The 15,121-nt window shown below is 37.3% G+C and overlaps 1 protein-coding gene across 1 annotated transcript in view; it reads right to left on the bottom strand.

The window, feature by feature from the left end:
• LOC121324805 (TBC1 domain family member 14-like) overlaps positions 1-14,769 on the bottom strand; it is a 44,541-nt gene extending 29,772 nt beyond the window's left edge. The window contains exons 1-3 of the mRNA XM_041266997.1: positions 14,747-14,769; positions 14,244-14,393; positions 7,101-7,833 (exon numbers count right to left, since the gene is read on the bottom strand). Coding sequence (XP_041122931.1) covers positions 7,101-7,833; positions 14,244-14,277 — 767 coding nt within the window. The 5' untranslated portion in view covers positions 14,278-14,393; positions 14,747-14,769. The remainder of the gene's footprint in view (positions 1-7,100; positions 7,834-14,243; positions 14,394-14,746) is intronic.
• Between the last annotated feature and the right edge of the window lie 352 nt (positions 14,770-15,121).

Raw genomic sequence — 15,121 nt, 5'->3', positions numbered from 1 at the left:
AAATCAGGACTTTGACTGGGCCACTCAAGAACATTAATTCTCTTCTTGTTCAACCACTCCAGTGTGGCCTTGGCTTTGTGCTACGGGTCACTGTCCTGTGAAATGTGAATTTCCTCCCAGTTTCAGAGTCTTGGATGACTCAAACAGGTTTTCCTCAAGGACTTGCCTCTGCTTTGCACCATCAACTCTCCCCTCTATCCTGACAACCTTCCCTGTCCCTGCTGAAGACAAGCATCCCCATAACATGATGGTGGCACCACCATGCTTGACGGTTGTGATGGTGTTAACTGGGCGATGTGCAGTGTTGGGCTTGCGCCAGAACTAACGCTTGGAATTTAGACCTTAAAAGTTCAATTTTTGTCTCCTCTGACCACAAAACCTTTTTCCACATGTCTGCAGTATCATCTACATGCTTTTTTGCAAACTCCATATGTGCTTTAGGATGAGGCTTTTTAAGTAATGACTTCTTTCTTGCCACCCATCCATACAGGCCAGCTTTGTGAAGGGACCGGCTTATTGTTGATGTGTGGACACTGACTCCCATCTGAGACACAGAACTTTGTAGATCTCTCAAGGTCATTGATGGCTTCAGTGTGACATCCAGAACCAGTTTCCTGCTTGCCCAGCTGCTCAGTTTGGGAGGGCAACCTGATCTGGGCAGTGTCTGGGCGGTATGATGCATCTTCCACTTCTTAATGATGGTCTTCACTCTGCTGAGAGGGATAATCAACACATTTGGAATTTTCTTGTACCCTCCTTCTCTGTGCCTCTGTACCACTTTATCCCTGACTTGTTTCGAAAGCTCCTTGGTCTTCTTGGTTGCTTTGTTGGATCACTATGTGGGTTGCAGCTTGAAAGTCTTTATTTATACCCAAGGGAAATTATCTACAAGGTAAACCACTTTGAGTACACACAGGCTGAAACCATTTCACTAATTTTGAGACCTTTCAAACAAATCATTTGCACCTGACCTGATTTAGAGCTGCAGCAGCAAAGGGGTTGAATACTTATGCAACTGAGTTAATCTGTTTTTCTCTGTAAATCTTACTTATTTATAATCTATATGCATTTTTTTTACTTCATCAATGTGGATTAGTTTGTGTAGATTCTACATATAAAGTCTAATTTGAAAGGGTCGTGAAGTGTGCTCAGGTGCCAACAAAATGTGAAAACTTTGCAGGGGGGTGAATACTTCTGCAAACCACTGTACATTCAGCTACAGTACATGGAAAAACCTGTAACAAACTGTGGCGGAGTGTCCCACCCCGTTGTTTATTATCGTTTTGATTTGTGTATTAATCCGACTGTGAAAGCCATCCGATAATAATAATAATAATATTACGTATTGTCTGGCTGGACGAGCGAGACGCTGTCCGCCAGGTTATTGTTTTTATTTTTAAATACCTTGTGAGGATGCGTGACTGTCAGCTACTGATTATTTAACTAGCTGACAGTCACGCATCCTTATTTAACCTCGTGCAGACTATGGCTGAAGGGTAATAAGGTAATTTTAATTAATAGCTAGTTAACCCCTCGGCCAGAATATAAAAGCCTGCAGCTGTCTGCGCTCAAAGAGTGTCAGAGGAGAGACCCAAGTCTGTGGAGGAAGATAACAATTGCTAAGCTTGCTTGTTATTTGTCTGTTTATTTGTTGGCCAATGCGCCTTTTTGTTTGTGTTGTTGGTTTTGTTTAAACCTTTATTTTGTTTATTATTTATTAACAAAATACTGCGTGCCACAGCTCAGTTTTCACCCGCCATTCATTGTTTGGAGTCTGCTTCTGGTCTGATGTCATCCCTGCAAAGCCATTCTGGTCACACAAAGTTAGATACAAAGTTTAATAATGTGCGTATAAGCTTTTCCCAAGAAGTGCTTTTTCAGGTATACACATCGACTATTCATTGTCTCTCTATATATTTACACTCCCCTGGGGATATTAAAACCAGCTTTTAAATGTCAGAACTGAATGTCACAAAGCAGGTTTTTGTGTGGCTCATCATTGCAGACAGGACACATCAGGGCAAATCCTTCTTACAAGGGTATAAAAAGAGAGATTGTAAACCCTGTCAATTGAAAACAAAAACTGTGCCATGGGGGAAATATCTTTACCTGCCCTACTTTAACAGCTAGTTCACTTAACCACTTAAATATCAGAGAAAACTACATAAAACAAACAAAGAAACCAGTGCTCTATTTTAGTGTAGTGCAGTCAGGTGAGCTTTTGTTTTTAAAATCTACTAACATACAGCAGAACACAATAAATGAGCATATGAATAAAATGATCATTTTATCAAATGATCCAAAAATTATATTTTTTGCATTAAGAGGTAATTTGGCACAAGCGATAGCCTTGAAAAAAACCACCAGAGCCAAAAAACCTAAGCACCGAGTGACAAACCAGATGTACAGAAAATAGTAAAAAAATGTTTTCCTTTTAGTAAAAAAAAAAAAAAAAAAAACAAACACAAAAAAAACCTAAGAAAGCGTCATCGTACCGTCCTCTTAAAACCTCAAAAAAAAAAAAAAAAAAAAACCCTCAGTAAATTAAATGGTAAACATTTCAACTAGAAGTCTTTCTCTAAGGTAAACTGTTATAACATTTAATCTTCCATTTCCGATATCCAAAATTCTATTTTGGATATGGAATTTTGGATATCAGTAACTTTGTCACACATTTTAACATCCAAAATGCAAAATCAAAATTCTTGATATAAGAAATACAATTCTTGATATAAAAAATACAATTATTGATATCAAACACAATTCTTGATAGTTTTTTTTTTTTTTAACAATTATTTCTATTCACTTTCCAATTCTCTCCCAATTTTTTTTGAATATCCAATTATTACTAGTCAACCTGGCTCACTGCTGCAACTCCCGAACTAACTCGGGAGAGATGAAGACGAGCACTCATGTCTGCTTTTTTTCCCCGCTCTGCAAGCCAGCCGTGCAGCCATGTCCTGAACTTACAGCGTCAGAGGACCAAGTAGTTCCGAACTGCGTACAGGCCGCATACCAGCACATTAAAATTGAATTGCTGATATCAGCAACTCTATCTGTTCTGCACTTCTTGTACTATGCACCACATACATCTTTTACAAAATGTCTCAAAACGCAAGTGAAATCGACAATGTTTTGCAAGCAATCTATACGAGCATTAGAACTACAATCTGAAGGACAACAAGAACTGCAGCAAATTGGAACTAATACTGTACGTCTTTGAAAACACCTGTGTGTAACAACAGTAATACTGAGGCTTCATTGTTTGACATATTTGTCCTGGCCCTTTGTATAGAGGAAAGAACAAGACTTATTACCCCAAACACTGTTGTCAAGAGGTACCGCCCTATCAGCCATGACGTACTTAAGTAGGGCTTACTGATTTTACGTGATCACGGAATCATGGACATTACTGCAGAATTAGGCTTTAGGAACAGAATTAGGCATTTTGGGAATGGAATTTTGCAGTGTTGTGTTTTCTACTTGTGTTTTTTTTTTCCCCCACTACATCCAGCCAGGTTGAGTTAATTCATTATGTGACTTCACTCGTGTATCTGCTGAAATGCAACATGGCGACTGCACCAAAGGAAAAAAAAAAAAAAAACAATGTTTCAGCAAAAGACAGAGCTTAGACATTTTCTGATCATCTATAGTAGGATGGGGGGATATTATTCTGTAAGTGTTGCCGTCATTCGACTGATCAGGTACTACAAGTCAATACCATTAAATATCATATTGCCAGTCATAAACACATAGAGAACAAGAAAGTAAAAAAGGCGGCAACAAAAAATGGCAAAGCACTGCATTCTACTATGCTGAAAAAATTAGACCTTAGGTACTGTACTTCAGACAGGGCTTTCCCAAAGTAAGCTAAATTAATCGCACATTTCATTACTTTTGTTTATTTCTTTCCACTCTACCTGCATTTAATAAAAGTATAATTTGCAATGTTAAACCATGAACATTTCTTAAAAACATTCTGTCTGGAGACACACCTGTTGTTAAATTTTGCAAATAACATGGCAGAATTAGAAAATAAACAATTAAGAGGATTAATTATGTGTTTACATTAGAAGAGGTGCTATTTATACAAATCGGGTGATACACAGCTGTGAACCTGTGTAGCAAAGAGTCAGTCAACACGCCTTTTTTTTTAAAAAAGTGTTTCATATTTCATCCTGGTCATTGTAATGCCAGTAAAATGCTAAACTTCACTTGTGGAGTACTGGAAATAGGACTTCTCTTAAATGACATTGCCGGACTGTCACTTAACTGTTTCACATTTTCTTTACTGTTTTTGTAATGCCAGCAATAAACTAAACAGGTCTTTTCAAAACACCTTTATTTGTAGACTGAACTACAGTATTAGTGGAAGACTGAAAATATGATTCTCATAACAGTACTGGACATTTGTTTTCTGAACTGTTGTAATATGATCAAGTAATGTTGATTATTTTAAGGCCAGCAATGAGCCAAGTGATGTTTATAAACATTATGACATGTCAGTGTCTTCAGGAGCTTTACTTACTATTATAGCAACAAGAATCTGATTGAAACAATTGTGACAATATTTATTAATTTTAACTATCAACATTATATTTATGTTCAAATGCCATGTTTAATGATCAATAAATTATTTTTAAAAAAAGTGTGAAAACTGGAATTGGTCATTTTTAAAAAAAGGAATTTGCTATTCTCCAGAATGGAAAATCTGTAGCCCTACATTAAGGTCTGCCTAGCGTTTACAAATTACCCACAATGAAGCTTACACCAGCGAAGAAGTAAACACAGAACGTCGTCATATAATTAGTATGCATTTTCTACATCAACAATTGTGTTTTTGATATCAACATATAATGTTGAGAATTGCCGATATCAAAAACGTTGTATCTGTTATCAACAAAAGTGAGGGTTAAATGTTAAAATTGACTTGCCATATTTCTCCACGTCTAGTCAATACATTTATCATTGACTATTAGGTTTCTTTTAGCAATTTTTATGTTTAATTTAAAGTGTTAAAATACAGTAGTTATGGATACAAACAATTATTTTTTTTAGAAGGGACGTTCCAGTAGAATGAAATTATCTGGAAAGACAGAAATAAACTGAAAGAAATCCAGAAAATCTCCAGAAGAGTCCATGTACACAATACTAAGATAATTTTACAAAGCATGCAAATGCTAAGATAAATTCACCACAGAGATTTCACCACACCCAGGCTGGTTGGGGTCCATTTGTATCTCCCTAACGACGTATCCGGAGTTGTACCCATCTGGTGGGATTGTCTTCCAAAACTATGAATGGACAGGTCTCTGAAACCAGTGGCTATAAAGGAATGTATTCCAAGCTTTCTTATGGAATACAACCAACCCATGTTTTCAGGCAAATCCCTGTCAGATTAGCCGCAATGTTCCTGAAAATAGTACTAACTGACATTGAATGTGAATAGAGGTGCATAGCGAGGAAAATTTATGGAATTACGTTACTTTATTACATAATAGTTTTTAAAGACCATGTACACCACTTTTTAAAACAGCTTTACCACATACAGGTAAGACTCACTACTGGTACTGTGACATTTTATCTGGCATTAGATCAAAGTGCAGGTTATGGAGTGTGTTGGACCAGTAATAAAAATAGAAAAGGGGCGAGATAAGCCTGTATCTGATAAATATTTTGCTATTTTTTGGACCAGTAATAGAAAAAAAAAAAAAGATGATAGGCCCCTATCTGATAACTGTTGCCATTTAAAATAAATAACCACACACACCAAAACTTAGTTTTAAGTATAAACACAATAAAAACAAAAACCCAAAATATTTAATGTACATTTAAAAAAAAACAAAATACAACAAGCCTATTAATTGTTTGACATACTTTTTGTGTATTTCATTGTTTCTTCTGAACCAACCACACTAACATTGTATGCTTTGCTGTGATATTTTACATGTAGGTGTTTAGGTATTATTACTAATACTATAATAGCAATCTATTCTGACAAAATATAATGACAACAACAAATAGGGAGGGTTTTTTTGGTTTGTTTTGTTTAAACTCCACGTGGCAGGGTGACCACATCTAGTGGGACACAGACGGGTCCTTGGCTAATTGCACTCAGACTTGTAAAACAGCATTCCTGTCAACAATGGTCTTTGCCTATTAACTTACTGTGCAGCAAGGGCCCTACTCTGTATTAAACTACAGTAATTGCTAACGCTTGTTTCATTTAAATCATTATTGCCATTAAAATGGGGAGTAAATAGCACAAGCTTGCCAAAGATTCCTCCTCAGACCTCATTGTGCCTTTGGAATGCATTTCGTTTTGTTCATACAGTACATGAGCATCTGAAAAACAGTCCTTTGAAAAATATCTTTTACAGATTTACACATCTAACACTTGCCCATGCAAAACAGTGAAAAAAGCAGGGGAACATGTTTTGTGTGGAATTTCCTATAAACAAAGGTGGTACTTAGCTTTTTGAATGCACTGGATAATGGCACACAGCGTTCCAATTTAGAGACAGCTTGTTTCAGATGCATTTATTGGTGGGGATGAGAGCTGTCCATGTAAGAAATTTCGCTGAGGTATTTATTGAGATTGCAATTATCTTTTGCTGTCGTCTATCAAACAAAACTTTTGGAACATAGTGAAAAATCTTTGTTGACATTAGGATAAGAGATAAAATAATTACAGAAAAAGTTTTTGATTATGGCAAAGAAAAAAAAAAAACAGTATTATAATTAATGACGTGTGTAATGATCTGTGAAATAATCCGGTTCAGAATCACTCCCCCAACACTTAAATATATGGACTAGTTCCAGATTTCCATCCATCAATGCTATAATTGACAAGAATTTGGTCAGTATATGATTCTGAAGCAGTATATAAAAAAAAAAAACAACTGGGGATAAATGACATGTCAGCTGCTCAATGTCAGTAAATATCTGTGGATTCTCTTAAAGATTATTAGTAACAATATATGCTTGTATTTCAGCTCTTGCACAATAAGAAACCATACCATGCACACAGTGACAGCCTGTACCTTTTATAGTGAGAATCTAATCAGAATACAAAGGGTCACTGTAGTTTTGAACATTACCTGGTGAAGAAGGAGGCAAGCGGTCCGAATTTCCGGAAGCGGATATCCTCCTCACCTGGGGGCCCGGCCTGTCGCTGGGGACTGCGTTCGCAGGGGTCCTGCTGGGAGTTCAGGGTTACGTCTGAGAAATGTGCCTCGTCGTTTTCCATATTGACGATGGCGCTGGAGTTGCTGGTTACCATGAAGTCCAGTATGTCTTCGTTGCTGACTGAAAGCGTGGTGGACAGCTCTGTGCTGAGGCTGGAGATGCTGCACACAGAGATATCATCGCTTCTGTTGAGAGCCCTTGAGTTCGGGCTGAAGAGCTTCATAGTGTCATAGCCGCTGCAAGGAAACGAGGATGACTTCTTCATGGAACTATCAGACTCCAGGCTCAGAATAGCTGGAGGCATGCTGCTGGATCCTGGCAAAACCTGGTCACATATAAATCTGCTGTCAGCGTGGTTCGACTTAGAGGTCAGGCCACTGCAGTTTATGGGCTCCGGATTACTGATCTCCAGTGTTGGAATGCCTGAATCCTGGGAAGCAAGACTTTGCCTGTCTTCATTATTGTGACCGATAATGTGCAAATTAGGTTTGTAATTCGGCAGGGAGTGGAGATGCAGTGTCCCGACATTACCGTTAAGGTTCTGAACATCAGAGTCAATGGAGACGGAATCCTGAACACCCACAACTGCAGAGGAGTTTCTATCGATACCATTGCTCTTTTCCATCAGATTGGATGCAGGAATACCTGTAATCAATATATAAATAAAAGTTATATTAAAAAAGAGCACACAACTCCACATTTATCTCAATACGTATTAAAGAGAATATTGTTAAGTGCAACATCAGTTGCATAGAAATGGAGAGAAAGCTCAGTACCATTTATCCCTAGATTTAACAGGATGATCACAAATCTGGTTTAGTTATCTGCAGTCAGGATCTTGTTTAGTCTCATTTAGCAGGTGATCCGCCTGTGAAGATTAAGTTATGGTACACTGCAATCGGGATTAGCAGGTTTACTAGCTTTAGTCCAATCAAGTGGACTAAACCTGCTTAATTAACTAGTTAGACACATCAAGTAGACTAAATCTGATATACTGCAATTGACCCTACAGGTTTAAGCTTAATCAGTAGCAACTAAACCTCTTCCAGCAGGTATCAGTGTTAAACAATGTCTCTATTGGGAGGGATAAAACATGTAAAAACAGCCTTTCATGAAAAATTATCACAAAAAGAAAACAAAACCCTGTAAAGAAATAGCCGATAGGCAATTTCTTGTCTAGTCAGTAATTTTAAGATATTATGACAACTGTAGGTTAATGTCAGTGTTTCCACACTGTAGAACAAGCACAGCATATTTATTGTTTATCAAAAGGAGAAAGATCAATACGTTTGAGATGTGGTGTTGGAGACAAATGCAAAGAGTGGCATGGACTGAAAGAAGAACGAATGCTTCGATAATGGAACAAACTGGAATAACACTACCATTGAAGGCCATGACAGGGAAGCAGAAATTATCTTACTTCAGCCATGTGATGAGAAATGAGGGGTTGGAGAATTATGCCAGGAATCAGTGAAGGCAGGAGAAGGAGAGGCAGACTGCGGACGATATGGATGGATGAGATCAAAACATAACATATCAGGATTCTCTCTGTAATCTCGGAGATATTTATGGACAGAAATAGGTGGAGGGTGTTGGTCATGTAGGTCTCTAGAGGTCGTGTCCGACCTGACGGTACAAGGTGACAAATCAGGGGTGGAAAGAAGACTCCTACTGCATAGCAGGCTTCACCCATTCCAGGTTCTTCTATAATCCCGATTAGCCCCAGTATGCAGGTAACAAGCTCGGGTGTGTTTTATTAATAGTAAAACCAGGAATGGATCAAACTATTATGCGATGGAAGCCTTATTTCTATCCCTGTAAATATTATCCAGGACAAACCTGTTTTTGTATACTGTGAACTTGATTTAAAATAAAACGAGGATTAAAATAGGTAATTACGAATCAAAGATAGTTTAATTGACGTGAAATAACATGTCTAGTGAACACTTAATGTAGGCATTTTAAAAATGGCCAGACGGATGCCTTGATATACAGTACCACCAGCAAGAAAAAACTGTTCTTGCACAGTTTTTGTTGTTTATTTTTAACTGCATTCCCTTCTTGCTGGTTTTAAACCAAATGCCACACCCACAAGAAAACACTTCCCTTTAACACGATTCTGCAAAGAAGATGGTTGTGGCTGTTGTTTGCAAATCCAAAAAACATATGTGAAACGAGTAAGATACTAAAGAACTCCCTTATAGATTACTTATTTTTAAACAAAGTTTTTTGTTGAATTGTCTCATTGCTGCCTGCGTTTAAAATTTAGAGGGTGGCTATCTTTAGAGCCAGGCACTGCATTATGTTCCAGGCCAAACAATGCAGAATAGCCTCTTTTTTAAATTAAACCACAAACACATTTCATTTACTTCCTTCCCTTTTTTTGACTCATACGCCAGTATGTTGCAAGTGTGGCTTATGAAACACGATTCCCCCATTTCAATTAACTATCAGTCTAGTACCGCCGTTACGGGTGACACAGACCTAATAAAATGCATCACCTCAATTACACTGTGCATATATTTTCAAGGTTGTTCTGACATTCTTTGCAATGTCTGTGTGCTGCTTGATAAACCTTCTACTTAAACACTTTGCTGCTACAAAGAGAGTCTTCTCAGCATAAGAGACCTTAAACCTCCGGCAATTTCACTGACACAATTTGGAACAGGTAGGACTGAAGCAGCTGCTTTGTCTTCAAACATCAGCTACCAGGGATATAGCCATGCTAGAATACAGTACAATAAATGCACTGGCAGGTTCATTTCACAAAGACAGTGATTCTAGAGAGGATCACTTCTTTCTGTTTAGCATTGCAATATTTAGAATTTGTCCTCATTTTGTTTATTTTTTTTTATATTGTTTGGCCTTGGGTTTTAATCTTGATTAGATAAAAAAAAATGCAAAGTAAATACTATATAAGCAATAAAAAAAAATTACATACATTGAGGTTGTGTCTTGTAAACTAGTCCAAGTAATACATACAGTGTAATTAGGGCCAAAGAATGGCTCAAACTACTACAATGGGAGTCTTATTTCCATCCCTGCTAATAAAATGAAACAGTGGATCTGTCCTGCATTCAATATTTCCATTATGTTACGCTACTTGATCTGACATAGGACTGGCACCAAACACAACCCATGTTAGCGATACCAACACATTACATTTGCACTTCATTAATAAAATATATATTATGGATCACACTTGAACACAGCCATATAAATGCGAAATCACATAGCTGGCTGCATTCAAGTGCGAATCCTTCTATTTAACAATAGATACAGTACATGTTCACACAGTGCATGGTCCTAGAAACACGGAAAGCTACTGCCTTGCTAGGCCTAGCTCAACTCAATATGCAAATCCATTCAAATTCAAAAAAGGCTCTTAAAAGGGTCATATTTGTATGGCATCACCATGTTTACAAACGTCGTAACAATTGCTACTTTGGCTATTTTGGAATTCTGAGGCATGTTATAAACAAACGTGCAGCACATAAAAATACAAAAAATTGTATTTATAACTTTGCTATTCCTGATGATGCATTCACAATCAGCTGTAGGAACTGCAGGGCTTGTATCCAGGAGGTCAGGGTTAGAAACTAACATAATTGTGGTACTAGTTCAAAACTAGTACCTTTTGAAAGTTCGATAGTTTTATTTATGTATTTATTTTTAACAAAGGGACCTTAGTAAATGCTCCTACAGATCAATCTCTCACCTGTTTGCACCTCCTTACTTAGAAACTACTGTACTGTGTGCTGAGAAACCAACACAGGCAGCACCTTGCAGACCATGAAGCTCTGCCTGAAACTGACACCAATGGCAAAAATGAAACGTTTATTTTACTGTTCATTACGTGTTGCTATTTACAAAAATGCTGGCTGGTTTACGGAGTTGTGGGTTATAGCATGTGAGGGATTAAACTGACTTACTAGGCACGAGCACTTTGTTTTATTACAGCAGCTTAGATTCACTCATTTACCAATTCCCTGCACATGGAAACCACATTTTCACTAGTATTCTTCAAAAACCTGAGTACTTTACACATAGCTAATTTTCATATCAACCCCCACCTTTCCCATTCATTTGCATAACATCAGGTGAAAAGCCTGGTTTACTCAAGTAAAATAAACTGTGGGAATGGAAACCCAAAAAAGCATTTTACACTAGACATTTTTCTTGTGTAAATGTCTCGAGTTAAAAAAAAAAAAAAAAAAAACTTGCGTGGAAACCCCATGAATGTTGACCCAAGGGACTTTTTCAATGTGAAAAAAGAAACAAGGACTAGAGGTCACAAATGGAGATTTGATAAAGGGGCATTCAGAACAGAAAATAGGAGGCACCTTTTTACACAGAGAATCATGGGAATCTGGAACCAACTCCCCAGTAATGTTGTTGAAGCCGACACCTTGGGATCCTTCAAGAAGCTGCTTGATGAGATTCTAGGATCAATAAGCTACTGACAACCAAACGAGCAAGATGGGCCGAATGGCCTCCTCTTGTATGTAAACTTTCGTATGTTCTTATGTAGTAAGCAACATATGATAATGTTCATTGTGGTAATTGTTTATTTATCAGTTTTAAAATGTTTAGTAAAACATTGCCCTCTAGGCTAATCACATCTTCAGTCTTTTTCTTTACACCTACTTCAAAGATACAATGTGTTTCAGTAAAATCAAATGCCCAAGAAACTTTGCATCCCAAGCAGAGGGAGAACACAAACGTAATAAAGTGCAGCTGCCATTGCAGGGCAGATGAAGAGGTTTCAGTTCTGTGTGACTGTTTTGTAAGCATTATGAATGCTTATTCACCACTGTTACATCCAGTTAGAAAGTTGACTTTTCCTGCATTTTTGGTTGTGTACATGTACATTTGTTTTAAGTACTCGCCCAGAGGACTACTGAGACACAGACATCAACTAATCCTCATCAGATTTAATTTGCCTTGGGCGAGCAGGAGTTTCTAACCCTGAAGGAGGTCGTTCCCGGTTCAAATCTCGGCTCACTCACTGACTCGCTTAGTGGCCTTGAGCAAGTCACTTAACCTCCTTTGCTCCATCTTTCGGGTGAGACGTTGTTTTAAGTGACTCTGCAGCTGATGCACACTTCACGCACCCTAGTCTCTGTAAATTGCCTTTGATAAAGGTGTCTGCTAAATAAACAAATAATAATAACAATCATAACAATAACAACAATAACAACAACAATAATAATAATAATAATAATAATAATAGGTCAGTGGTCCACATTCACAGCAACAAAAAATGAAAAATGCTTTACTACGAAGAACTTGATTTTCTCAATGTTGCACATGGCTTAAAAATGTCTCAATCTTCTACTCCGCCTTTGTAAACAAGCTTTTTTGCATTGAATACAAATTGAAATAGATAACACAGCTGAAAACAGCTGAAACGTCTCATCTGCAAATCCTTGCATATCTAGGTTGGGGGTCCACAGGGACAGCTGGATTGGCTTTTGCTCTCGAGTTGGGGAACATCGGATGGGGATAGTACACCTCATCATCCTTTAGCAAGCCCTACTGGTCAGTCAGTGACAGGATGGACCTCCCCTTCAGTGTTCAGCAGCTTACCAAACAGAAAATTGGCTTTACAGCAGGAATGGAGGTCACCCCTTGATCTTTACTCCTGTAGGTGGCAGCAGTGATGAGACATTTAAAGTGGGTTAAAAAATAAATTAATTAAATCTGGGTTATAATAATTGATAAATAATAAAAATCAGTCACCTTTCAAAATACTTTTGTCAGAAGAGATCAGTCTTTTGGAAGCCCTATGGCACATCTTTTTAAAATATACTTTGTATTATAGACACCTGGAGTGTAATACCAAGTAATAACTATTCAGATAAAGTGGTTATATTTGCTTTTTAGTATTTTAAAAAGCAGTCACTGCAATGGTTAGCATATTTCTAGTGCTGCTTAAGAACAAAAATAAAACATCACTGTCAAATCCTTTGAGACACATAGCCTATATAGTTTCAATAGGAAAGCAAAACTAATACAGAGCAAACACACTATTGGGAAATGTTATTAAACTACAAGCATCAGCATTGCCTGCTATCTTCTTTTTCTTTAGGAACCTTACATTAACTTATATTTTAGAATAGGAGGAGAATAACCTGTTCTAAGAAATGCATTTATAATTAATTAAAGGTGTATTTTTAATGATAGCTAGCCTATACTATATTTGATGCAAATCTATCAAAGCTAACAAACTGGGTCACAAACAATGAATGCAAGTACAGAATGCAACATGAAAGTTAATCCTTGGGGGACCAGGTACCCCCATCATTCTTAAATGCAAGTAACACTATAGTCAGTATCACTATTCTAGGGCACTTCTAGGAACCTTAAGTACCAGCCTGCCATATTTACAAAATAGGGTAGTACAAGAACAGTAAGTTCACTTCTGAAGTGCTTTGAAAAGTCAAACGATGTATCTTTCCTTTAATGATGTTTTAAGGTAAACAGGCTACTTTATTAATCAGTTTTTTCCGATTTGCAAAACTAGAAAAAATAACCCTTTCCCTCACACTGAGAAACGGTTTGTAACCATGAACTTGGGTTTACTGTAATGGAAAAAAAAATACATGGGTGTGTCAGAAACTCTGTGAAGTTTCTACTTAAGTTAACAATATAATTAATTAAATCTTAAATAACTGAAATGAGACAGCGCTTGCTTTGTGTTACTCTGATGCTTCCCGAGATTCACACCCCCTACTCTAATCAGCTCTGTCCTTCCACTCCTGGTGAATGCTACAATTCAAAATTAGATAATTTATTTCCCTGGCCTCAGATCACGTTCTGCATTTTTGGATAGATTGAATAAAAAACACACCACCATCCGTTTTTGAGCAAGAAAAGGCGTTCAGTTTCACTGTAATGGAAGAAATCGTCGTCTCCGCTTCTGTTGCTTTTTAATGAAAGCACTTTACAGTGGCACTTATGCTCAGGCATATATAATAACCCAGGAGATATTTAACGTTTAAACAAATAAAGGTGTCCTACTACCGTAACGGTAATTGTAGATCTTTACTTACCTCGGCGCTCACTGGCCTCGCTAGTATTGTTCATGATCTTGCTGATGAGGCTACAGGTATGTAGCCGCAGCAGCAGGTTGCAGCTGGCTTGTTTGGTCCATGTTGTTTTCCTTACCAGCGGAACAGGTACGTCTGCTTCCTTCAAATTTGCTTTAAGAAAAAGTCACCGTTTAGCACAGTCTTATAAGAAAAAATCACGACATAGCGCTGTTATATACATCCTCTTGCTATACGCCATAGAGCGAACTATGAACCATTTACAATGCAAACTAAATAAAGTGCCACAAGTCTTTTTTTTTTTTTTTTTTTTTTTTTTTTTTTGTAAGTTCTTGACAACAACCCTTCCCTTTTACTTTTCAGATAAGAAAAGTCTGACTGTCACCCTTATACATTAATATTACTGGCTACAACAGTGAACGCAATTGAAATTATAACATGTTGTCTTTTAGAGCGCAAGGCAAGTATTCAGACAGATAAACTTTACAGCCTCTGTGACCAAGTACCTGTTTCACAGTTGTGCCGCCATTTTGAAATATATATTGAAGTACCAGCAATCGAGCCGAGAAAGACAAAACATCGATCGCTTCACCTGTCTTAGACGTGAAGGCATGAGCAATCGTACAAGGCAAACTGCTAGCTTAATCCATGTTTGTTTGTCCATGCAAAAACGGTATCAATGGGTTAAACATTTGCAAAAAATAAATGTGCAACTCTAATTATAGCCAAGTTGTTATTTGAGGTTAAATAGAATTTAGCACATAAAATAAACCAGTACACCTCCATCAGAAATGCACCAACACAATCTCTAAATGCTAAAAAAAAACAAAAAAAAAAAACAATGAACTTGAAGAAAGCACATGGCTAGCATAAATTTGCTT

This window comes from Polyodon spathula, chromosome 1 (genome assembly GCF_017654505.1).
Source record: "Polyodon spathula isolate WHYD16114869_AA chromosome 1, ASM1765450v1, whole genome shotgun sequence".
NCBI classification, from domain to species: Eukaryota; Metazoa; Chordata; class Actinopteri; order Acipenseriformes; family Polyodontidae; genus Polyodon; species Polyodon spathula.
The sequence above is the reverse complement of the archived record's forward strand: the minus strand, read 5'-3'. Positions and strand labels throughout refer to the sequence as shown.